The sequence below is a fragment of the Trypanosoma cruzi genome, genomic scaffold (genome assembly GCF_000209065.1).
Source record: "Trypanosoma cruzi strain CL Brener 1047053516649 genomic scaffold, whole genome shotgun sequence".
Classification (NCBI taxonomy): Eukaryota; Euglenozoa; class Kinetoplastea; order Trypanosomatida; family Trypanosomatidae; genus Trypanosoma; species Trypanosoma cruzi.
Genome location: NW_001849427.1, coordinates 103,687 through 125,425, shown reverse-complemented (window position 1 = coordinate 125,425; position 21,739 = coordinate 103,687). Strand labels below are relative to the sequence as shown.

The 21,739-nt window shown below is 54.3% G+C and overlaps 7 protein-coding genes and 3 pseudogenes across 7 annotated transcripts, besides 26 other annotated features; all 10 read left to right on the top strand.

Annotated features, from left to right (window-relative positions):
* On the top strand, nt 1–1,008 carry Tc00.1047053506591.130 (hypothetical protein, conserved; the record flags this gene model as incomplete). The annotated part of the gene is made up of 1 exon (XM_805358.1): nt 1–1,008. A coding segment is annotated over one exon (1,008 nt), but the record flags the coding sequence as incomplete, so codon positions are not given.
* Nucleotides 1–3,775: a sequence feature (heterozygous, Esmeraldo-like haplotype).
* On the top strand, nt 1,690–5,361 carry Tc00.1047053506591.120 (annotated as a pseudogene).
* Nucleotides 3,776–4,635: a sequence feature (areas merged during assembly that could not be assigned to a particular haplotype. This can correspond to areas where the two haplotypes were merged or to regions with more than two copies in the genome that were merged during assembly.).
* Nucleotides 4,636–4,720: a sequence feature (heterozygous, Esmeraldo-like haplotype).
* Nucleotides 4,721–4,931: a sequence feature (haploid, Esmeraldo-like haplotype).
* Nucleotides 4,932–5,804: a sequence feature (areas not merged during assembly with more than two copies in the genome that could not be assigned to a particular haplotype).
* Nucleotides 5,490–5,750: a mobile genetic element.
* Nucleotides 5,805–6,189: a sequence feature (areas merged during assembly that could not be assigned to a particular haplotype. This can correspond to areas where the two haplotypes were merged or to regions with more than two copies in the genome that were merged during assembly.).
* Nucleotides 6,190–7,941: a sequence feature (heterozygous, Esmeraldo-like haplotype).
* Tc00.1047053506591.90 (hypothetical protein, conserved) lies at nt 6,554–6,943 on the top strand (the record flags this gene model as incomplete). The annotated part of the gene is made up of 1 exon (XM_805357.1): nt 6,554–6,943. The coding sequence occupies one exon, from the start codon at nt 6,554–6,556 to the stop codon at nt 6,941–6,943; it is 390 nt and encodes a 129-aa protein (XP_810450.1).
* Nucleotides 6,640–6,673: a microsatellite.
* Nucleotides 7,166–8,014, top strand: Tc00.1047053506591.81 (annotated as a pseudogene).
* Nucleotides 7,942–8,261: a sequence feature (areas merged during assembly that could not be assigned to a particular haplotype. This can correspond to areas where the two haplotypes were merged or to regions with more than two copies in the genome that were merged during assembly.).
* Nucleotides 8,021–9,035: a mobile genetic element.
* Nucleotides 8,262–8,939: a sequence feature (areas not merged during assembly with more than two copies in the genome that could not be assigned to a particular haplotype).
* Nucleotides 8,940–21,739: a sequence feature (heterozygous, Esmeraldo-like haplotype).
* Nucleotides 9,385–10,908, top strand: Tc00.1047053506591.69 (hypothetical protein, conserved; the record flags this gene model as incomplete). Its single annotated transcript, XM_805359.1, has 1 exon — nt 9,385–10,908. The coding sequence occupies one exon, from the start codon at nt 9,385–9,387 to the stop codon at nt 10,906–10,908; it is 1,524 nt and encodes a 507-aa protein (XP_810452.1).
* Nucleotides 10,683–10,740: a microsatellite.
* Nucleotides 11,062–11,083: a sequence feature (AT_rich).
* Tc00.1047053506591.50 lies at nt 11,226–14,813 on the top strand (annotated as a pseudogene).
* Nucleotides 14,927–14,952: a microsatellite.
* Tc00.1047053506591.30 (hypothetical protein, conserved) lies at nt 15,185–16,024 on the top strand (the record flags this gene model as incomplete). Its single annotated transcript, XM_805356.1, has 1 exon — nt 15,185–16,024. One exon carries the CDS (start codon nt 15,185–15,187, stop codon nt 16,022–16,024), a length of 840 nt encoding a protein of 279 aa, XP_810449.1.
* Nucleotides 16,393–16,413: a sequence feature (AT_rich).
* Nucleotides 16,664–16,686: a microsatellite.
* Tc00.1047053506591.20 (U-box domain protein, putative) lies at nt 16,727–18,544 on the top strand (the record flags this gene model as incomplete). Its single annotated transcript, XM_805355.1, has 1 exon — nt 16,727–18,544. The coding sequence occupies one exon, from the start codon at nt 16,727–16,729 to the stop codon at nt 18,542–18,544; it is 1,818 nt and encodes a 605-aa protein (XP_810448.1).
* Nucleotides 19,061–19,081: a microsatellite.
* Nucleotides 19,340–19,404: a sequence feature (A-rich).
* Nucleotides 19,468–19,497: a sequence feature (AT_rich).
* Nucleotides 19,610–19,642: a microsatellite.
* Nucleotides 19,719–19,743: a microsatellite.
* Nucleotides 19,782–19,818: a microsatellite.
* On the top strand, nt 19,946–20,482 carry Tc00.1047053506591.10 (hypothetical protein, conserved; the record flags this gene model as incomplete). Its single annotated transcript, XM_805354.1, has 1 exon — nt 19,946–20,482. The coding sequence occupies one exon, from the start codon at nt 19,946–19,948 to the stop codon at nt 20,480–20,482; it is 537 nt and encodes a 178-aa protein (XP_810447.1).
* Nucleotides 20,827–20,849: a microsatellite.
* Nucleotides 20,958–21,029: a microsatellite.
* Tc00.1047053506591.4 (lipophosphoglycan biosynthetic protein, putative) lies at nt 21,035–21,739 on the top strand (the record flags this gene model as incomplete). Its single annotated transcript, XM_805360.1, has 1 exon — nt 21,035–21,739. A coding segment is annotated over one exon (705 nt), but the record flags the coding sequence as incomplete, so codon positions are not given.

The window sequence follows — 21,739 nt, the reverse complement described above, 5'->3', positions numbered from 1 at the left end:
AGCGAGGAGGGCACCGTGTCGGCGCACGTCGCGTGGGAGGTGAAGAGCGTGTGCGCCGAAATCGTCACGCACTTCTTCTACACGGAGCACAAGCACATCACGCGGATGGTTCTGTACTTCAAGAGCGACGCGAGGGACCGGCTGTGGCTCCTGTGGTGCGGCTCGCTGCGTGTGGCGGACCGCAACTCGGCGAGCGAGATGCCGGTGAACCTTGCGCCGAGGTTTGGTGAGCCGGCGCCTGAGGGCGAACTGGACGAGGATGAGGTGCTGCGCACTGCCGACAGGGCGTACTTCCTTGTGACCCGCGACGAGTTCTTTCACGGGACGTACATGCGTGGCAATGGCCCGCTGGCAACGGACGCGGCGCGCCCGGGGGAGTCGCGGACGCAGGCGTCGGTGACATCGGGAGGGCGGGGGGCGGGTGAGGGCGGGGACGCGACGGTGCCGAGGGGCGACGAAGACGGGGATGACGTGCCGGCGGAGCTGAGGGTCTCTATGGAGCGGCTGCATGTGCAGGAGGAATTGGTGCTGGATGCTTTCCGCGATGTCTTCTACAGGGCGTACAGTCACTTCCTCAGCGGAGACGCCGCGCCCTTTGAGCTGCGGGTGCCCCCGCACGTGGTGAATGTTCTCACGGAGGGCTGCGTGGCGGACCTCATGTGGGTGCTGAAGCTGCGTGCGGTTCCCTGCGCGGGTGGGGAGAGCGGGGGGGCGGGGGAGGGCGCGATGGTGTACACGATCCCGCCGCTCCACCGGACGCCTCTGACGCAGCTGGGCGACACTGCGGCGAACTGGATCAGGGAGCACTTTGCTTCTCGCTGGGAGGCGCTGAGGCGGGGTGTCATTGCCGGCGGCGTGCCATCGTGCGTGCCGTCCGCTGGTGCTGCTGCGGAGCAGGTGGAGCGGCGGGTCGGGGACGGCCAGGGCGCGGACTCTCGGACGGCAGCCGATGCAACTGGAGCCTGTGGCGGCACCGTGGACCCCTGTGACACTGCGCGGGAGCTGTGAGCGGGCGTCCGTGGCAGTGGTCGGCGTCGGCTGTTGCCCTTTGCGAGTGCCTGGGCTGCGAGGGATGCGAAGCAGAGGCATCGCTGCTGCGGTGGGGCCGTGAGGAATCGGGCTGCGCCGCGTGTTCCCCGCTGTGCTGCATGCGCTCTTGTGCCTCCTCCTTCCGGGGGTGGTAGTGATGTCCCGGTTGTGCGTGTGTGAGTGCACCGAGGCTGCTTGCGTACCGGGTGCCTTGCTTCTGACTGCTGCTCCCCGCCGTCTCTTCGCTGCGCTCCTGAAGAGGGCGCGAGTGTGTTGACGCCGGAGCGCGGCCGAGTGGTGGCTGTGCGTGTTGGGTGCACTGCATGCTGGCTGTCCAGCTGCCGTGGGAAGGATGCAGACAGCCGCGCGGCACGCGCAGGCGACGTCGCCGTGATGTATTGCATAGTAGTGTGGGGCGACCGCGACGTTGTGAGGGACGATGTACATAACCACCCACACCGTTGTTTGTGCTGGACTGTCTCCACATGTGTTTGGCGGCACTTTTGTCGTTGACGCTCATTTGTTCTCTGCTGCACTTGCGGACACGGCTGATTCCTTTCCTTTCCTCTGTGCACCTTTTTCTTCCCTTCTTTGTTTCCCCTGCAGGAAGCCACAACCTACACAGCAAGGCAGTTTTAGGGCAACGGGCATGGCGGTGGGATGGGTGGCGGTGTGGCCGCGAGGGCGACGTGCTTGTGCGGCGGCGCGGTGCCTTTTGTTGCCCTGCTGCTGCTGTTTGACCCGCAGGTAGCGGTTTCCAAACCATTTGCCTGTGAGACCAGTGTGAAGGTTTTTATGCTGAGTGTGACGGGCCTCCCAATTGACCAGAAATTGGTGGATTCACTTGAGGCTGGGCTAGAGGCGGCACTCTGGTCGCGCAACTTCACTGTTGCTGACGCTGTTTATGTGGAGATTATCAGGAAGGTCTCCACAATGCAAACGAGTGGAGCGGTGATAGGAAAAGCGTTGAATGAAAGCAGTTATATTCTTCTTGTGGCAGGCGCTATTGGCGATACGATGTTTGCGAACTCTCTGACCGTAACTATGCGGCATGGCCTTGTCTTGTTTGCCCCGTTCACTGGGTCGAGTTTGGTGCGTGGGTGGAAACCCAAGTTTTACTTTTTGCGTGCTGACCCAGCAGCCGAGCTGCTGGCACTCCTCCGCTACGCCTTGGCCCATCTGCGTGTGCGTCGGCTGGGCTTCATGTACATGGAGGGTGAATATTTTGGTGGTATTGAGTATGAGCTGGCAGAACGTTCGATGTCGGGGATGGGCTACGAGCTGAGCGGTGTCTTCAGTGTGGAGGGCTCTGTGACCGGTGGTGCGAGGAAGGAAGTGTTTGACGCCGCGTGGGAGGCGTTTGCTGACACCCAGCCGCAGGCTGTGATTGTGTTTGGGTCACCGACAAATGATGCCGTGAAGTTTGTTATGAGGATGCTGGCGGGCAAGCGTACTTCTGGCGCGTACCTGCTTGGTTCCTCGGTGCTGCAGGACCTTGTTTTGAGGGTGTGGCGTGCTGCTGTGGCTGGCGGTGTTGAGTTTGTGACTGGGCAGGTGATCACGACTGGGACGAACCCACTGGCGAAGGACACACAGTGCGAGGCCATCCGGCGTTTCCAGGAGTTGATGCGGGTATATCTGGAGAAAAGCGGCCAAAAGTACTATACCGACAAGGATTCTTTTTTTATTCATGACGACGAGGGCGATATGATGGTTGCTAGGTGGATTTCTGGCGAGGTGCTCTCACAGGCGCTGGGCGGTCGTGAATGGGTGAGGGACCGCACGTCGTTCTTGGCGTCTCTGTACAAACAACGCCGGTAGTTTTTGACGACATTGTGATTGGCGAATACGGTTTTGAGTGCGAAACGAGGGCTGCGTCGCAGGGCGCCACGTGCCTCTGCAACCAGGGCGGTCGGACCGTACATAAACGGAATTATGGAGAGGTTCCGTTCTGAGGATGTGGCTGAGGGTGCATTCACACTGAATTTGGATGAATGTGGCGCCTCTCTTATAGAGTTGCATGCACCCTTGAATGGGTTGGCTTTCATGATGCAGGATGCTGTGGTTGCGCAACTGGCTATGGGTAGCACGTTGGCTGGTTCGGACGCCGCAAAGGCGCCCCAGGATGATCATGATGGCACTACTGTTAATTTCCGCACTCTCAGTACTTCGGCTGCTGGGGCAATAGATGCTTTGCTGTCCGAGATGAGTGCACGGCGGGTTCACTTTGTGAGCGGTGTGGTGACGGATGCGATGCTGGACGTGGAGGGTGTGACCATCATTGACCCGCTGCCTCTTGAGCCGCGGCTGAACAGGTTCCAGAGAAACATGATCCGCCTGTCGCTGACGCTGGAGCAGCAGTTTTTCTTGCTTGCGGAGTACCTCGGGAACACGAGTGGCGGCTGCGCGCACGGAGTGATCGGCAGCGGGGAGGCTGCTGCGCTCGCTGTTGACGTTTGGCGTGTCGCTGGCTTCTGCGACGCGCTGGTGGACCACCTGTGGTGGAGGGGGCGTTGTGTTTGTGGTGGGCCTTTCAGCTGGCGGTGCCGGTGGGATTGCGCGGCACGTGGCGTCGCACGGCGTTGTGCGCGTGCTTGTCGTGTTCTCGGAGTTTTCACTCCTGCACGCTGAGCTTGTTGCTGCGTTCCGTGCCGGTGCGGGTGTGGACTGTGTTGTGTTTGCGACGAGTCTGCCGCACTGGAACGACGAGGATCCAGAGTCGGAAACCGCCAAGAATTTTGCTGCCGCTGTGCCGAGGGAGGAATACCGGACGCCGCTGTCACTGATGGGCTTTGCGGCCACGCGGCTGGTGCATACTGCTCTTTCGCGAATGTACCATGTGAGCGCTGAGCTGCTGGCTGGCCTCTTCTACAATAATGTTGTTGTCGCCCTGGAAGGCATGCTGTACGGACCCTTCGCTGATGGCAGGGCGTGACCTGCTACTGAGGGCGGTGCTGGATGCGGCAGGAACTACGGCGCGGCTCACATTTCTGTGTGGCCGCTTGCCTGTGCGCTGGACCCCCCTGTGCCGGTGCTGTTCCCTGCCGTGGCACCGTTGATAAAGGACACGGATCCCGCTGCGTGTGGAATGACGGCGCGGCGGCTGATCGACGTCATTGCCGGCGGCGCTGCTCTGCTGCTTGTTGCTGTGCTGCTGTACTTCTGCCACAGCTTGCGTGACAACGCGAACGCGCCGAAGGAGCGGCTGCACCCCGTGACGATTGTGTTCACAGACATCGAGAGCAGCACTTTGCTGTGGGCTGAGTGCCCCGAGGTGATGCCCGACGCCGTGGCGACGCACCACCACCTGATCCGCTCGCTGATGGCGAGGTACCACTGCTACGAGTTGAAGACGATTGGCGACTCGTTCATGATTGCGTGCAAGAGAGTGTTCGCCGCCGTGCAGATTGTGCGTGAGCCGCAGCGGGTGTTCCTGCAGCAGGACTGGGGGACGAGCGTGATCGACGACGCGTACCACATGTTTGAGGGGGGCCGTGCTGGGGAGGACGGGGAGTACGAGCCGCCGACCGCGCGCCTGAACGCTGCTGTGTACCGGCAGTACTGGGGCGGCCTGCGCGTGCGCGTCGGAGTTTGCACCGGGCTGTGTGACATCCGGCGCGACGAGGTGACGAAGGGGTTCGACTGCTACGGCGAAACGTCGAACACGGCTGCGCGCACGGAAAGCGTTGGGAACGGCGGGCAGTTGCTGCTGACGCGTGCGGCGTACCTTGCACTGTGGCACTGCGCGGCGTGCCGAAGCCCGTGGAGGTGACTGCGCTGGGTGCCGTTCCCGGGCGCACCTTTGCCGCACTGCGCCTTGACCATGAGGTGCCTGATCTTGACTATGAGAGTGATTTGACAAGTGGTGATGGCTCTGTATCCACTGAGCGGAGCGGCGCCTCAGGCTACATTGCGTCCGTGCTGGCTGTACTGTTTGGCACCCTTGCAGCTCCGCAGCGACTGAAGGCGCTGCTCCCTTTGTGCCACCGCTGGAGTGTCCGAATGCCGAGAGGGGCCGGAGCAGGGTGTGACCAGGACGCCTGCCGTGTGGTGATTGGGCGGCTTGCGGCGAAGGTGTGCGGTGTGATTAAAAAACGTGTTTCTGGAGCCTCAATTGAATGGGGACTGCGCACAATGAGTTTGTCAGAAGGTGCCTTTATTGGGAGCACAGGCGCGTTGCGGTTGCGTAGGTTTTCTGTTGGGAGAGCCGGGCCGCTCGGGGAGTTACATCGGCGAAGTGGCTTGCGCCAGGCGTCCTTGTCCACGGCGGAGGGGGTGTGGTGGGTGGAGGAGGACCCGGTTGCCACCATTCAAGGTCGCCGGCGTGTGTAAAATGTGCTTCGCTGTGGCAGCGAATGGTGTGTGAGCGTTGAGGTCGCGAGCTGTAATTGATGATTGTGTGAGTGTAGGCAATAACGGTGTGGGCTTCTGTTAAGAGCTGTTTTTGTGTTTTTGAAATTTTGTGAAAGGATGCTCGCGATAGGGCTGGCTGCCCAATTTAATGTACATCCTGATAAGTGGAATATATTTCCTTACGGCTACTCTCTATCCTATGGATCTTTGGTTTGCCGCGATGGAAGGAACAAAGTAGCCGATAAGAACAAGACGCATTTAATTTGCTTTTATTTTTTGCCATCCAACCCGCCTCCTTTTGATGCTTTTCTTGCGGCGTGGTTTTGTGGCTGGTAGACGTCTGAAGCCTGCCACTTTGTGTGTAGTAAATATCACTAATTTGAATAGGGTGCAGCATGTCACTACGGTGGCCACCCGAATATAATATTTATATTGAGAAAACATCGAGGCCGTGGCGAACCCACTGCCAATTCATTGCTTTATTTCTTTCTAGTCCTGTTTTTTTCATTTATATGACAGTTAGGGAACCGGCCAGCAGTCCAGGCAAATATTTGATTTTGTAATAACTTTTTTTTTGTGGGTGGTTCCATCTTGTGTCGCTCCCTCCTTATCTATTAATTCCATAGTGCTTTATTTCCTTGTTATTTGTTTTGCTATAAACTCTGCACGCAAATGTGCGCCATGTATGCTGAGGGGTTGTGTTTTTGTTCTTGGGTTGGGGGGATACGTGGAGGTGTGCGCTGTGTGCGGGTTGGCTGTGGGCACTGAGCGGCATTGTGATTGTGATGACGGCTCTCTTCCGGGATGTTGTATGTAGGCTTGATTGTTTTATTTATTTCCTGGTGGAGTTGCAGGTAAATGCATGCTGAAGTGCAACCAAGAAGCTCCAAACATGCGGGTATTTTGCGGCAACGGTGGATCTTACCGTCGACAGTCGTGGTGCACCTGTGTGGTGGTGGCGGTTTTTTTTTTTTTTTTTGAAAAATGTTATTAGTGGTTAAGCTTCAGCTGAAGTGTTAATTTGTATGTGTTTTTGGGTTTGTTGTTGGTCACGCTTTGCGTCAGGCGCTTCTGCTGCGGTTGCCACTTTCCCCACATTTCCCATTTTGTTTCTTGTCAATTTTTCTTATTTTTTTGTTGTGTGCCGTGCAGGTATTGGTAGGAAGAGCGGATGTTTTTTGACGACGACAACGAGGTGAATGATGGCTCGGAGGGAGCGCGGTCGCCGAGCAGCGGGGCGTCGAGCGTGTGCGACGTGCCGCTGCCGCCGCTGCCGCCGCCAGCGCCGCCGTCAAGCATCTACGGCATGGCCACGGACGAGATCTACAGCATCATCAAGGAGCTGCGGCGGCAAATCGACGACCCCGCGACCCACCAGGACATCAAGGCGATGCTGAAGAAGGAGCCGTCTGTCTTGTTGGCTGTTGCCCGCGTGCTGCACGAGTCGGCACTGCTGCGGCGCACGGTTGTGAATGTGGACGGCCGGGTGGAGGAGCAGCTGGTGCCTCTCCCAGAAGCCCCCACTCCGCCGCTGCCTTCGGGGTGGAGCAGCTGGGCATGAGATCATTCTTACCGCATGAGTAGACACGCGATTTTTTTTGTGTTGTGTTGTTGGTCTCTGCAGCAGTGCGCGGCGGTGAACATTTGCCTTTTTTTTCTGTTTTCTGTTTGTTGAGCGTAGAGCTGGTTCCTAAAGGGGCGGGTGGCGCCATGACCGTGACGGAGCAAAGGTTGGCGCGGCCGGCGATAGGAGAGCTGCGCGTGACTGCGGCGACGAGGGTTCATGAGCGGACGGTCGTCACGCTCGAACCGCAGGCGGAGGAGGAGGGCGCCGAACAGCCTCGAGCAGACGTGTTTGGGACAGAGCTGTAGCCGGGTGTTGCCGCGCCCACCCCTGTTCTCGTGGCGTACTACGACACAGGGTGCAACGCGACAATCGCCCGCTTTGAATCTGACATGGACACTCACCTGGGTGTTTTGCGTGTCGGGGCGCGACGGGGTGGTGAAAACGCGGTGGGGCCCGTGTCATGTTTGTTGCCAAGTTTTGTGCTGCGGGGACAAGCACATTGGTCCTGACGCCAACGAAGGGCGCTGTTTTTCTTGGATATCAACCGCTTTTCTTGATTCCGCGGTGGAGGCACCACGCTTTGGTTGACCCGGCGTTGTATCCTTGTATGCGATGCAGCACACCATGGACGTTGAGGAGGAGATGTGCTTTGCTCCTGCCATTCACTGCTTTCAGGGCATTTGGAAACATGACGATCCCTTGTTTTTCATTCATGGTCTGCGTCAGCTGATGCGGCTAGCCACAGAGCGCGTGGCCCGCAGCTATCGTTACCGCGTGGGTGGCATGTTTGTGGACTATTGGATGCTTTATCGGTCCCTTGTGGAGGAGGCAGAGACATGGGAGTGCTCGGAGGAGAGACTGGAAGAACGCCGAAAGACAAAACCTCTGGACATCTTGGCTGAAACCATTGCCGTGGCTGAAATCGATCATCTGCTTGTGCTGGGGAGTGCTTGGCTTTGTTTCAAGATAGCGCAGCGGGTGCATGCACGTGTTGGAGGGTCTCGGATGAAGCCGTTTGTGATGCCCTCCGCCGTTGTGTGCAGTAACGACTCGAGCGTCCACCTCTTTCTTGTGGAAATTCCGATGGACCACTTAATAACCGACGAAACAGAGCTTGCAACGGAGAAGCGCCGTGTCAGCGAAGAGGCTGTAGCGACACACAGCCATTGTTTTTGGTTACTCGCAACAGATGGCGGTGTTGGCATTCCCACGTCAGTCGGGGTTGGTATGCTGCTCTCATCCCTTCATTCATCGCGGATAATGGCGAAATTAGGTTTCAACCGCGGCAAACGCCCATGTAGCCGCAGGACGGAATCCCGTGCGCCGCTCCTGGCCCTGGAAAGGCTGATTATCCCCCGTATCTAGCACACACAAGACCCTGCTTGTGGTGACACACAGCCAGGCCATTCTGGCTGCTCTAAACAAGGGCCCGCTCAGTCGGACCGGCTGGACGGAGGATCAGATCTGGCAGCGTCTCTTGACACTAACAAGTGCCGGCTGGTCCGTGCAGCTGCAGTCTTGTTGCGGGCATTGTGGAGCACATGTTAACGAGCCTGCAGATTAGCATGCGACGCAGACCATTGCAAGCGGACAACACACGGAGCATTGAATAGCACCCATATGGCACACGGACCTGCTGACATGCTTTACTACCCAACTCGTCAAAGCGTGGCGTAGTACCATGCGTCAGGACACCCTCCGCTACTTGCTGTGCAGCGCCAGGCCCTCAGATCCAGGCGGCGAGCACCTGATCACTCAGGAATTTGTTGACTGACAGGAACGGATTCACCTTGCACGAGCAGGATACTGGGAATGTGAGCTCCGTGGTCGCCCGTACTGGAGTGTGAGAGATTGCACAAACCAATGCCGATCCCGCAACTTCTCACCAGAACCGTCTGCTTCCAGAATGTCTAGGCACCTTGGCTGTGAGCCGAACGCCGAACATTGAACAGGACCTCCGCACCGAAAAGCTCTCTTAACGGCAGGTGCCTCATAGCAGGAAGCTTATGTCGCTGCTCGACCACCTCTTCGGCAGTCAGATGGCATTGTGTAGCTAGACGTGGAGGTCAGAGTAGGAAGAAAAAAATGGATTGGTGGGCGTTTTGCTTTGTTAAATGGGTCTATTCGATGATGAAATGTTTTTTTTTTTGTTGCGTTGTTTCATTATTACTTTTGAATGGAATGGTAATAACTGGGCCGCCCGAAGTGTGGCGTCCCCCGAATGATCATAGATTTTCTATTCTGTCCTCATTTGTATCATAATGGTGGCGTTGTTGCCCTTTGTTTTCTTGCTGGTGCTTCGCTGAGTGTTTGGAATGATGATGGATCATACCATCTTTACGCCTCTCCCAGTGTTTCTTTTGCCCCGAGTCCACACCCCACCATTGCCTCTTTGATTTCCTTTGACTCAATGGTCTACTAGTTGTTGTGAGGGCATGTTCAAACCTGGACAGGCATCTGCGGGAACTGGATTTGCGGCCGCGCCAGCAGCGACTGCGGGGAAAAGTGCTTCTTCTGGCTTTGGTGGGTTCGGCGCAAACACCGTCACGACGGGTGGGTTTGGCGGGAATTCCACCGTTGGATTTAGCGGATTTGGTGCTGCCAAGGGCTTCGGCACTGCAGCGGCTATTGGGGGCCAGGCGCAGGTGCCCTCGTACAAGGGCATAAAGGGTCCGGGCTTCTCCACCGACTGGGCGCGGAGTGTCAATTTCTCCACTTTTCGTGATGATGTATTGTTTGAAGAGTTGCCTCCGCCATTGCAGCAGCACTTAATGGAGCTGCACAACTTCATTCAGGCGGAGCACGACGCAAAGCGATTTGTTGAGAGTTTCTTGACAGACTCAATAGGAACCAGTGCCGGTGATTCTTCAAGCTATATGGAACTGCAGAAGAAACTTGTTCAGCTCACGGCAGGTGATAATGCCGTGGATGCGATTCGCGTGGACTGCTTTGAGCGGGAGGTTCAGGGGCAACATCTCGGCATGCTGTTGGAGAACTGTGAGGAGGACGTTGTTCAGTACTCAAAGCACGTCTGGGAGCCATTGGCGGAACAGGACTTTACGCAGCGGTTGGGTGGTAATCGAGCAGAGCTTCCCTCCGAGCCTTTTCAGTGCTGTCTTCGCGAAGTTCAGACTCGGATGGAAGAGATGTCTGCGGTCCTGACGGAATTAGAGCTCGCTGTTTTGCCCAACGCTCAACGACAGAAGCGCACGACGAATAATGACAAAAACACGTCCAATACAACTAATACAGAACCTTCGGCATCACATTTTTCACGATACACTGCAGAGATGAAGCCACTCGATACTGCGACCGGGCTACGGCCTACAATAGCTTCCCATCCGGTCGTTCAAATGAACACGACTCTCAGCAATGAGTTGGCCACCCTCCTGAATTTGGCTGCGTGGACTTCGCGACTGCATGCAAGGGCAGATGCCGCCCGGGATCTCTTTGTCCATTTGTATGGATCTTCTGAAGCCGAGGTGTTGCTTGCCCAGCAACAGTGGCAGATGCCCGTGGGGCCCAAAAGGCCATTTCCTTTGCGCTCAGCTGAAGCATCTTCTTTTTCAGAACCTAACCACGATACAATTGGGGACATTCATAGACGTTCTGTCGGTCTGGATCGCTTGGGTGCCCTTAGCAATGGGGAGCGAAGAATGCAATACGATGTGTTACTTGAGCGTCAGCGACAGGATTCCGCCCCGGCGTCTGTTGGTACCAACACCACTGGGTTTGCTGCCCCTGTTGCCCCTGCCGCAGCTGTTGCTGCCACTGCTTCAGCTGTTCCTACTTTGGCAGGGACAACCGCAGGCACAACCACAACCACAGCTAGCACTGCTGCTGCTGGTTTTGGCGCGTCAGCTCCACCTGCGACTGGAACTGGGGGTACGACTGCATTTGGGGCTCCGCTCGGTACGGCTAGCTCTACCAGGACTGCAAATAAAAAGGGCCGTGTATGATGTTGTTTAGCGAATAGAAAGGGGTGATGTTCTCTTACCCTCCCCACCCCACTAAATTACACCATTAGCGACCGTAATACCAGAGGAATTGTTGGTTTTTCTTCGTGCGCTTTTATTTATTTTTATTTACTCTTGCTTGGATGTGTTACGTCCTTTTATTATTATTATTTTTATTCTTGGAAATTTGCGACATTCCCGTGCCCTTCTTTTTCTTTTCGTTTTACGCTTAAAAAAAAAAAATAAAACAAACACACGCGTGTGGTTTTGTTTTGTGCGTTCGTGTCGCAATTTGACGGCTGTTTCTTTTCAAGGCGGGAATGACGATGGGGCGTTTGGCCTTTTCCACGAGTTGCCTAAGACGACGCGCGACGGGCGGCCTGACTGTGAAGAGTCTTGACCGCTTTGAGAGCGACGTCCCGATTGTTCTCCAGCGCCTCCCGCCACCGCCACCATCATCGTCAGCGGCGGAGATGCCTCAAGGAGGCACATACAAAACCTTTCGTCGCTCGGCGTACGCGGTACTCAGGAATCGCAACACCTCCCCGGGCGTCTGTGCGAAAAACCTTCTCTCTCCCAAGGAAATTCTCTCCACGCCAAATAGAAACCGCTGCTGCTGTGCCGCACTACTCTACCGCGTGACCGAGCAGGAGCCGGAAAACTCCTCTTTTGCCGTTTCTCGCAGCGAGGAGGATCGGGAACGGGATGACTTCGTTTTCGCACTGAAACTCGCCGATGTGGAGCAGCCGTTACGAGAATTAGTGGGCGAGGCGAAATATGAAGCCTTGGTTGGACCCGCGTTGGCCCAGGCGCAACAAGTCGGGCTTTGCGAATGTCTTTCACAACTGGAGGAGACTGAGGGGGAGGGGAAAAGGGAAGGTTTCTGGGTGGCGCGACTACTACTCACTCCCGAAGAGGACAACCGCGTTAAGTGGCTCCGTGAGGATGGAGAGCTCTCATCCGCCGCTTTTGCCCGTGTTCCTTCGTTTCGGTCGATGTACGTCGCGCACCACGCCGGTGAAAAACATCGACTTGAACTTCGACAATTTGAGAGTATCGAGGCACGCATGACGGAAAACGGTGTGGATTGGGGCATGTGTGACGCCGCTGCCGTCTATTCTTTTGCGATTTATAGCAGTGAGCTTAGACCGTATCTTTGTCATGTTCTGAGAGACGTACTGGTTGAATATAGGAAGGATTCATCCAATAGCGAGGTGGAAAAATTAGCAAAGGTCAACCTACGACACGTGCTTGGGGCCATACTGCTTTTGCAATGTTTAAAGCAGCTGAAGCGTGAGGCCGATGAAGTTGCTGGTCATGTGGTGACACCTCCCACTTACTTATTTGTCGCCGCCGAAAAACTTTTTTCTCTTGCTACGGCATTGCCGAAAACGGGTGATTTGGCTCATGTTTTGAACGTTCTAGCTGGTATTTGTCGTCAAAGTGTCTTGTCCTTGGCAGCCACATATATCGTTCCCGCGGATAGCCCAGAGCTAACGGAATTTACGCTCTGGCTGCTGAAGGAGGTTCCCAACTCCTCCGTGTGCCATGATCATTTCCGTCGGGTGGTTCAGCACAGCCAGGCGGATGCAATTATTCTCCTGGAAAAAGGCGGTCTTCTGTCGGCAAAGTTCACCGATCTTCGTGTCGTGATGACGATCATCCTGCCACTCCTTGACAGTAGCGGCCATGAGGAGTTTTTCTTTCTTGTCATTCGTGAAGTGCTGATGGGAATGGAGGAACGTCTCCGTCGCGGCGCACACTCCTTCTCCAAAGATGAGTTGGGCTTTGTGGCTGCCCTTGGTGCACGTCTTTTTGAGACGCAACAGCAGAAAAATATTCCTTTGCATCACGGCACAGGAAGCTGCGAAAGTACGGCGCGTGGGCAACTGGAGGAGCTGCAGGTGATGGACGGAAGCCCGTGGGCATTGGTGACATTCTCGTACAGAAGTCTGAAGGAAATCCTGAGAGCACTCGTTCGCGATCACCGGCGGCTGAAAAGGCAAGTTCAGGCCCAGATGCGTAATATTGTGGAGGCCGTGACATCTGATGCACCAAACGATGATAATCGGGGTTACTCGCCTCGTGAGGGGGATAAGGCTGCCCCTGCTAGTGCCTCTCCTCCCACCACCTTTTCCTCTGCTGAGGAGGGTCGAAATGCCGCCGCCACCACCGCCACTGCTGCCGCTGTTGACCGCGGGAATTTTAACAGTGGCTGTGGTGGGGGCACGATGAGGCCTCTGCGACTGTCCACACCAGCTCCCATTCGGGAGCGCTTCTTAGCCTTTGTTGAGGAGTTGATCAAGGCACTTGTTGACGAGACTGGGGCAAACCAACAAAGCTGCAAGGTTGTCAGCGATGAGCTCTTTGCTTTTGTGGAACAACATGTGCCGTTGCCCAACATCCAGGACGAGTACCGTCGAAAACTGTTTCTTCTTGTAAATGTTTTTACTGAGGGGAAGTTTGGGAAAGAAGAGAGTAACGCCGGTAACGACAGTGACGGTGACACAGGTGAAAACAGTGACGAAATTCCGGCGGAGTTGCGCCTTCTTGTGACATCACTTCCCCTCACCCTATCGCCATGGGCGAGTGTCATGATTCTGCGCGAGGTGCTGAGCGAGTCGGCGGGCAATAACCCAAGGTACACATATGTTCTTAATGCAGCCATTGATCTTCAACTCCCCATCTCCACAACGCGTTCGCGGATGCAACGACGCTCAACATGTGGAGATTCCTCAGTTCACAGGCGGATAAGCTCACATTTAAGGAGCAGGTGAGGATGAAGCAACGCTGTTTTTTCAATTTGCCTCTCTCGTATATTTTGTCATCCTACTGGTCTCTTCTAACGTGGCTTTCTTTGTTGGCAATCTTTGGATTGAATGTCGTGGGGATGGACTTTGAGTCACAGTATGTCGCCACGCGCCTCTTTAAGGAGTTTGCACCGCCGGATGAGGTTTTGCCGCCCGTGACTGAGGCGTGGAACAAAGAAGGGGCGGAGGAACTGGCATCCATGTACTTTGATGACTCTGGCCCGGGCGGCAACGGCATTCATCATCAGAAGCGGCGGCGGAGTTCATCGGAGTTATTGTTGTCCTCCGCGTCGTATATTTTTCTCGGGGAGGATGACCAGCGCCGCCCCATGACAATCGTATCCATCAGCAGCAGAGGGACTCAAAGCGCCGTGGAACGTGCCACGGAGGAGCTTGCCTGCGCATCTGCCGTACTGCGGGAAATGTCGCTGCAACTCCCCTTTCCTTTTTTTCTGCAAGTGGAGAAGGAACTTCCTGTGGAGCTCATTATTTCCCGTGTGGCGGAGCGCATACGACGCGTCTCCTTCAACAACGCTTGGTTTGTCAGTCGTGTCATTTTCAGGACATTCCCGCTGGGCCGCTACCACACGGAATATACTCTGGTTTCGCACACATGTGCACAGGCCAACCTGACGCGTCGCCGAATGACATTTTTGCTTTACGTTAACCAGGGCGTGACACTTTCTCCGCAGTTGCTCTTCCGTCTCCGTGAAAGTGTTTTGGCACAGAAGGGGAACCTCGTCGTTGTGGCACACGAGGACAGCCTGAAGAAGGGTGGCGCCACGCCCGAAGTTATTTCTGAACTCACGGATGGTGGTTCTGTTCGCTTCATTCCGTACAATAGGCAGTGGGCGACGCTTGCAGTGCATGGAGCCCCACCACCCAGAACGATTGAAAAATATTTTGCGGAACCTTTGTCGCGGTGGAGGGAGATGGTGTCTAGGTGCGCCGCAGACTTTTTTCTATTGCTGCGGATGCTGAACCGACATGTTGCACAAAACGGGGTAAGAGAATGGCGGCCCACTCTTTACGTGGGGCAAGCAGTGTTTCCCCATGCTCTGCAAGGGGAGGAGGAGGAGGAGAGGGGTCAGGATTGAGAGCGTCTGCGTGAGAGCAATTTGCGGAAGCCACTTGCGCGTCTGCGTGGGGCTCTGACGAATTAAAACGACCACTGTTTTGGATTGTTTGTTGTGCCGCTTCTTCCTGTTCCGTTTTTTTTTTTTTTTTTTTTTTTTTTGCGTGTGTGTTTGTACGTGGGCTGGTGCGGGAGTGGGGACATTGTGGGCGCTGCCAAACAACACACGCCGCTTCTCTTTTTTTTTTTTTTTTATCTCTCATTTTGTGTTGCTGCAAGCAACACGCTCAAGCAGGCGGTGAAAACATTATAGGAACACGCAAAAAGAGAGGCAACATCAACCAAGCGAGCAGGCGGAGCGGAAAGGGGGAGCATAAACGGAGAAGAACAGGCAATGTACTGCTGCTTCTGCGTCTCCACGTCGTCACTTGGCATCGTTGAGAGCTGCGGGAAGTTTCAGCGCATAGCCAACCCAGGCTGCCAGTGCCTCATTCCGTGCGTCGAGACGGTGCGGGGGCGCGTGACTTTGAAGCTGCAATATGCCTCCGTTAATGTCGAGACGAAGACAAAAGACAATGCTCTGGTTCTCATCACGGCATGCCTCCACTACCGTGTCTTGCCGGAGGAGGCGACCAACGCCTTTTATCGCTTTGCGAACCCGGAGAAGCAGATTGGGAGCTTCGCCGCCAACGTGATCCGCGGCGAGGTGCCAAAGTACACGCTGGACGAGGTTTTTGTTGCGTCGAGGAACATCAAGCATGCGGTTGAGGAGGAGTTAAAGGAGCGCCTCAGTCAATACGGCTTTGCGCTTGAGGCAACGCTGGTGACTCAGATTGAGCCGAGCACCGAACTCCAGCAGGCCATTGCGCAGACCCAACTTAATGCCTACCGCCGGACTGCCGCGGAGCACCAGGCCGAACTGGAGAAAATCGTCAAAATTAAGGATGCGGAGGCGGAATTTGAGGAGAAGCGTCTTGCTGGCGTTGGGCTGGCGGAGGAGCGCAGGGCCATCATGGAAGGGCTGCAGAGCAGCATTGAGTCGTTTGTCGATGGCGTGCCGGGCGTCGGCGCACGCGATGTGGTGCAATTGTTGCTCATGAACCAGTACTTTGACTCGCTGAAGGAGGTGGGAAGTACGGGGAGGAACAAAGTAGTCCTGCTTCCACCAAGCGGTGGCCAATCGGTCCTGACGGATTTGCTGGCGGCACAGATGACCAATAAATCCATGGTCTGAGAAAAGGGCTCTTTGATGGTACTGGGCAATTCATTTATTATTTTTTAGGGAGAGGTGGGCCGTAGAAGGTTTATTGCTTTTTTTCTGTCATGCGCCGTTGCCCACTTGTTGTATTTTTTTTATCGTTTCTTTTGACCACGACATTTTTCTGCATTGTTGATCGTTAGACGATCACTTTGCCTCGAGCTGTGGGGTGAGTGGCGCGTCCGTTGGCGGATCCGGTATGAGTGACTCTGTTATTTTTTACATCTCATTTTTGCTATTTTTTTTTATTTGGCAACCTCCCTGACGTGTGTTCGCAGGCGTTGGGCAGCCTGAAGGACGACGAGGCGAGGGAAAGAAATACCGGCTAGCAAAGAAAAACCCACTTAAAAAAAAAAATATATTTACTCCTGTGGTCTCGGAGATGAAGTTGCCGCCGTGCCAATTTGACGCTCTTTTTTCGCCCTTTGCTGTTATTTCCCTGCTGGATACACGCACGGCCAGCAAGCGCGTATGCAATAGAGCCACCGAGGGATCCCGAACCCTCTGACTCACCCGTGCGAGTTTACCGGATCACTTTTTTTTTTTTTTTTTGGGTGGGCGAGCGCAGGGAGGTTATACGTCAAATACAAAAAATAAGGTGACAGATCCGTTTAAAACAACAACAACAACAACAACAAAGAACGAAAGGAAAAGAAAAAAAAACTTGGCAGGCGGCAGATGGCGACCATCCAGAAGCTTGCGGAGCGGCTTGAGTCCGACGTACCGCTGCGGGTGGATGAGATGACGTTTTGGTCCCGGGAGAGTGACATCGGCCGCGCAAAAGTCTTTTACGGCCCCAGCCTGGAGGAGGCGAAGCGGTGCGCACAACGCATCTCAGACAAGCTGGTCACGAAGTACCTGAACAACCCCAACACGAATGAGGTGCCACTGGATCACAAGTCGCGTGTGTGTCTCATCCTGAATAACCTTGCTCTTCACAAGCCCATCCGGGGCTGCATCTTTGATGTATTGGACAAGCTGGAGGGCATTTTTGAGGAATCGATAAAGGAGGATGGAACGTTGCCGTTTAATCCCGATCTGGGACGCATGACGGAGCATGTAGCCGTGCTTCTCATGCGTGTGACCGGATACAAGCTGAAGGCTGTGAATGTGCTTGAGTTTACGGACGGGAACGCACAATTTTCTGTGCAGCTTATGCTCGCTATATTGCTGAAAGAACCTGCGTACGAATTTGGACTTCGAGGTAATTGCATAACCATCATTCTTGGCTTCACGCAACCTCAGGCTTTTTTTGATTCCTCAAAAGGAGTAGAGGAGGCCTCTTGCCTTTTATTTACGGAGAAGGTCGACTCCCTGTTGGCCTTAATGCTTCGACTGAGAGCCGTTCAAGTCATCAGTGATGTCTTGACCGAGCAACTGGACAGTACGAACGTGATGACTCCACTGCTCCATGTGGCGACATGCAGTGTCATGCGTTGTGTCATGAATATATTCCGTTTTTCATCCACAAAGTCAACGCAGTGGCGACAACACATTCTACTTTCCACCACCTTACTGGATCATTCTGTGACGTTGTACCTTCTCATGCAGTGCGAGGCCTTGCAAAAGAGTTTGGAGGGAGCGAGCCCGGATCTTAGCGTTGAAATGCTACGCGGAATGTCACTAGGATTTAAATTTGCTTCTTTGTGCACCTTTCGTATGCACCGCCATGCTAGAAGGGTGCGTCTGTTCTGTCCTTACCTGCATGACATGTTACAGTTTTCAATTCGCCACGTGAGACAAGATAACCCGGCGTCTGGTGTTCTCATGCGCCTGTATGTGGACATGTTCCACCTCATGGCCAACATAGATGCTCTTGGCGGGGAGAAAGATCTCTCCATTGAGGAAATCCCTCAACAATTGCTGAGCGAGGCCCTCTTGAAAACAACCGAGGCTTTCTTGCAGCGGGAGATTGCCCCGGGCGGGCTGGCATGGGCGCGGGCGTGGCACACTGCTCTGAAGACAGTGGAGGCGGACACACTTGTCGACCGCAGCACCCACACTTTTACCACACTGGAGAAGCTCTTTGGCGATTTGGAGCCACGCGTGGCGGCGCACCAGCCGCTGCCGTCTCCCGCCCCTGTTGCTGCGGGAGGAAGGCATCGCATCCTGGGCGAGATGCCCCCGCTACGTTCAAAGACAGCCGAAGTGAAGGTGCCCGTTGAAAGTGCCGCGGCCCCAGTGGACATGAAACAGCACATCGAGGTGGTTCGGAAGGACGTCATTGAAGGTGTTGATCCCATCCTGCTGTGCGCCCTCACCGGCAATGTGATGAAGAGACCTGTTGTTTCGCCGTATGGCCACACGTTCGAGCAGGAGGCGTTACTCGCGTGGCTCGAGCAGAACGGCTCCGTGTGCCCCATCACAGGGAAAACGCTGACGGCGGATTCACTGAGACCCAACAAGGAGGTGGCGGCGCTCATCATGAAGCGGGTGATTCAAGAGAGCATGAGCACATACAATCAGGAAAACGAGGCCGATCTCTACGACTTTTAGTGGACAGGAGTCAACATTTGCATTTGTGGGAAGTGGGAGAAAACAAGGCAAAACACACACACAAAAAAAAAAAAAAGGAGTGAAAATATGAGGATTTGCATATACATATATATATATAGATGAAGGAAGGAAGTAATTTTCCGCGACAGGCTAAGTACGCTCCGTAATAAAGCACGAAATCAGTCGAACCAATCAACTAGAAAAAGGGAAAAGCAAAGAAGAAGTTGGAATCAAAAGTATGAGAATTAACGCGGGGTTATTTGAAGCCTTGTCGCCATTAAAGGTTTAACGGTAACGGCATGTTGCCAGGAAAGGGGAAGAAAGAACAGAGAAGTAAAAGAAAGGGCGGGATTCTTTATTGCTCTGGCGCGGCGGGAGGAGGAAGTGTGTGTGTGTGTGTGTGGCGGATAGAAGATTTAGCGCAAGTGAGGGAGTGGGTGAGTAAGGAATCAGGCCGCAAAATGCGGGAATGAGCTTTATACATGTAGGGAGCCGAAGCAACAGAAGAAAAAAGAGAATAATAATAATAATAATAATCGGGGTGACTTCTCTGTATCCTTCCAAACGAGGCAAGGAGCACAAAAGGAAACGAAGATAAGAGAAGAAGTGTGGGAGAGGGAGAGAGAGAGAGAAGTCAAGCTGCAGGGCGGGAGCAGCAGTAAAAAGGGGAATACGCGCCTCTGAGTGTGTGGGGGTGGGCATAAAACACTGCGGATGACACTGGAGGGTCTCCTTCCTTTTCTGGTGCCTACACCCGCGCTTCTCATGTTTACTCCGAAGTAATTCTTCGCCCACTTTATATATATTTTTTTGGTTCTTGTTTTTCTCTTGACTTTTTTATTTATTTTTACTTCTTTTCTCTGCATTTCTTCCAATGCATCTTGTGGGCGTTTGTTTGACCCATTGTTTTTGTCATTCCTTTCAAAAAATTATATATATATTTATTTTTTTAACCTCTCTATGCCTCGTAACAGGGAAGCACCCACAATTGATGTGGACGGAGAACTCGGGGGCATCTTCGGAGGGGTTTATCACCCCTACGGCCCGCGTGTATAGTAATTACATTATATATATATATATATATATATGTGTATGTATTTGTATGTGTTGTATTTGTTTTCTATGAGGTGCGTTGTAAATTTGTTGCTTTGACTTTTCTTAACAAAAAAAAAAGTTTTTTTTTTTTTCTTTTTTTTCTTCTGCTGTTCTCACTCAGTTGGCGCTGTTGTCGTGATCGTCTTTCTTTATTTCTTTCCTTTTTTCTTTTTTTTTTTTTGCGTGTGCGGCTCTGTTCGCTCGCTCTCCCTCTCTTTTTGTGGCTGGCGGGGGTAGTTTGTGTGCGTTTGTGTCTGCTCGACTGAGTGGCGTGGGGGAGTCTCCGGTGCTGCTTTGGACTCACACATGTCGGCTGCTCCGGGTGGGGGCGGCAGGAGCGGCGGCCATGCGGAAGATGGCGATGGGGGATTTGGGGGAAACCCGAAAGATCACGTGAGGGCGGCGGCCGACATGTCATCGTGGATGAGGAATGCAGTGGACGAGGCGCGGCGGGACCCGTCGAAGGAGGTGGGGATCTCCGCGGAGGAGCTTCAGCAGCGTCGCAAAATGGCGTCAAACCCGCGCGCGTTTGTGAGCGAGCAAACGAGCCGGGCATTTGAGGTCAAAAGTTCGGCGCGGGCGCAGCAGATCATGAACAAGGGTCTCCTTGAACGGCAGCGCGAGACGCGGAACAAAGAGGTGCTGAAGAAGATGACGATTCTGCGCCGTATACAGGTGGGGACGTTTTTCCTTGGCATTGGCGTGGCGTGGTGGATGGGCGTTGAGTACTTGCTGCCGCACTACGCCGCCGTGCAGGAGCGGAACCGTCTTCTGCAGCTGCGGTGCGAGATGGCGCAGCGGAAGCGGGAGGAGGTGGAGGCGCAGAGGAGACAACAACAGTAGTGGCGGTAAAGCGTTGAAAGACGGAGGGGTGCTCTCGCGGCCCCCATTCTGTTGGCGAAGAGGCAAGTTTCTTCTTTTTCTCTCTTTCTCTCTGTCTGTGGCTTCATTCCCCGCACGTATTTCGCCGTGCCGACTGCTTGCAGCCGAGAAAACTAAAAGAATTTTTTTTTTCTTTTTTACGTTCTTTTATTGTTTGCCCACCCCCCGCATCTCTGTGCCCGCTGTCTTCTCTCTTCATTGCAATGTGACGCCACCAGAGCGAGCGACTGTGGCAAGTCAACAGGCGTCATCAGCGTCATCTCGGTGTCGACAGGGGGACGGCAGGTGGACCAAAGCTAGGAGGAAAACAAACAAACAAACAAACAAAAAAGAACGAACACAACAATACAAGGCAAGGAACCGAAGGGGGCGAGGAGGCAATTTATCTGTCCGAGTGCCCACTGTTATTTGTTACACTCAAGCGTAGGAGTAAAGGCAATAACAACAATAAAATCGGGACCAAAAACAACAACAATAACAACACAATAAAGCAATAACGCAATAACAAACGTGATGGCACGCCACCACATTATTCAGGCGATGCTTATTGCACTTATTGTGCTGGGCGTTGCGGTGACTGGGGTCACGGTGAAGGATGATGGGAGCGTGGAGAAGGGGAGGCCAATCTCATTCCAGGCTGAGGTGAGCAAGATGCTTGACATTCTTATTAATTCTCTATACACGAACCGCGCTGTCTTTCTGCGCGAGTTGATTTCTAACGGCAGCGACGCCCTCGATAAGATCCGTATGCTCTACCTCACGGCACCGAAGGAGCCGAAGAACAAAGACGGTGAGGTGCCGGCGTTGGAAATGCGGGTGATAATTGACAATGAGCGCAAGACTCTCACTTTGCGGGACGGCGGCATTGGTATGACGAAGGCGGAGCTGGAGGAGCACCTCGGCTCCCTTGGCACCTCCGGCACGAAGCGGTTCATGGAGAAGCTGAAGGAAACGAAGGATGATAGTCTCATTGGACAGTTTGGTGTTGGCTTCTACTCCGCCTTCCTCGTTGCCGACCGCGTGCGGGTGGCTTCGAAGAGCGATGACAGTGACGTGCAGTGGGTGTGGGAGTCCGCTGGCGACGGGCAATATTACATATACGAGGACGAACGTGGCAACACGCTTGGCCGTGGGACGGAGATCACACTTGAGATGAAGCCCGACGCATTGGAATTTCTTAGCACGGATAACGTGAGGGATATTGTGCACCAATACAGC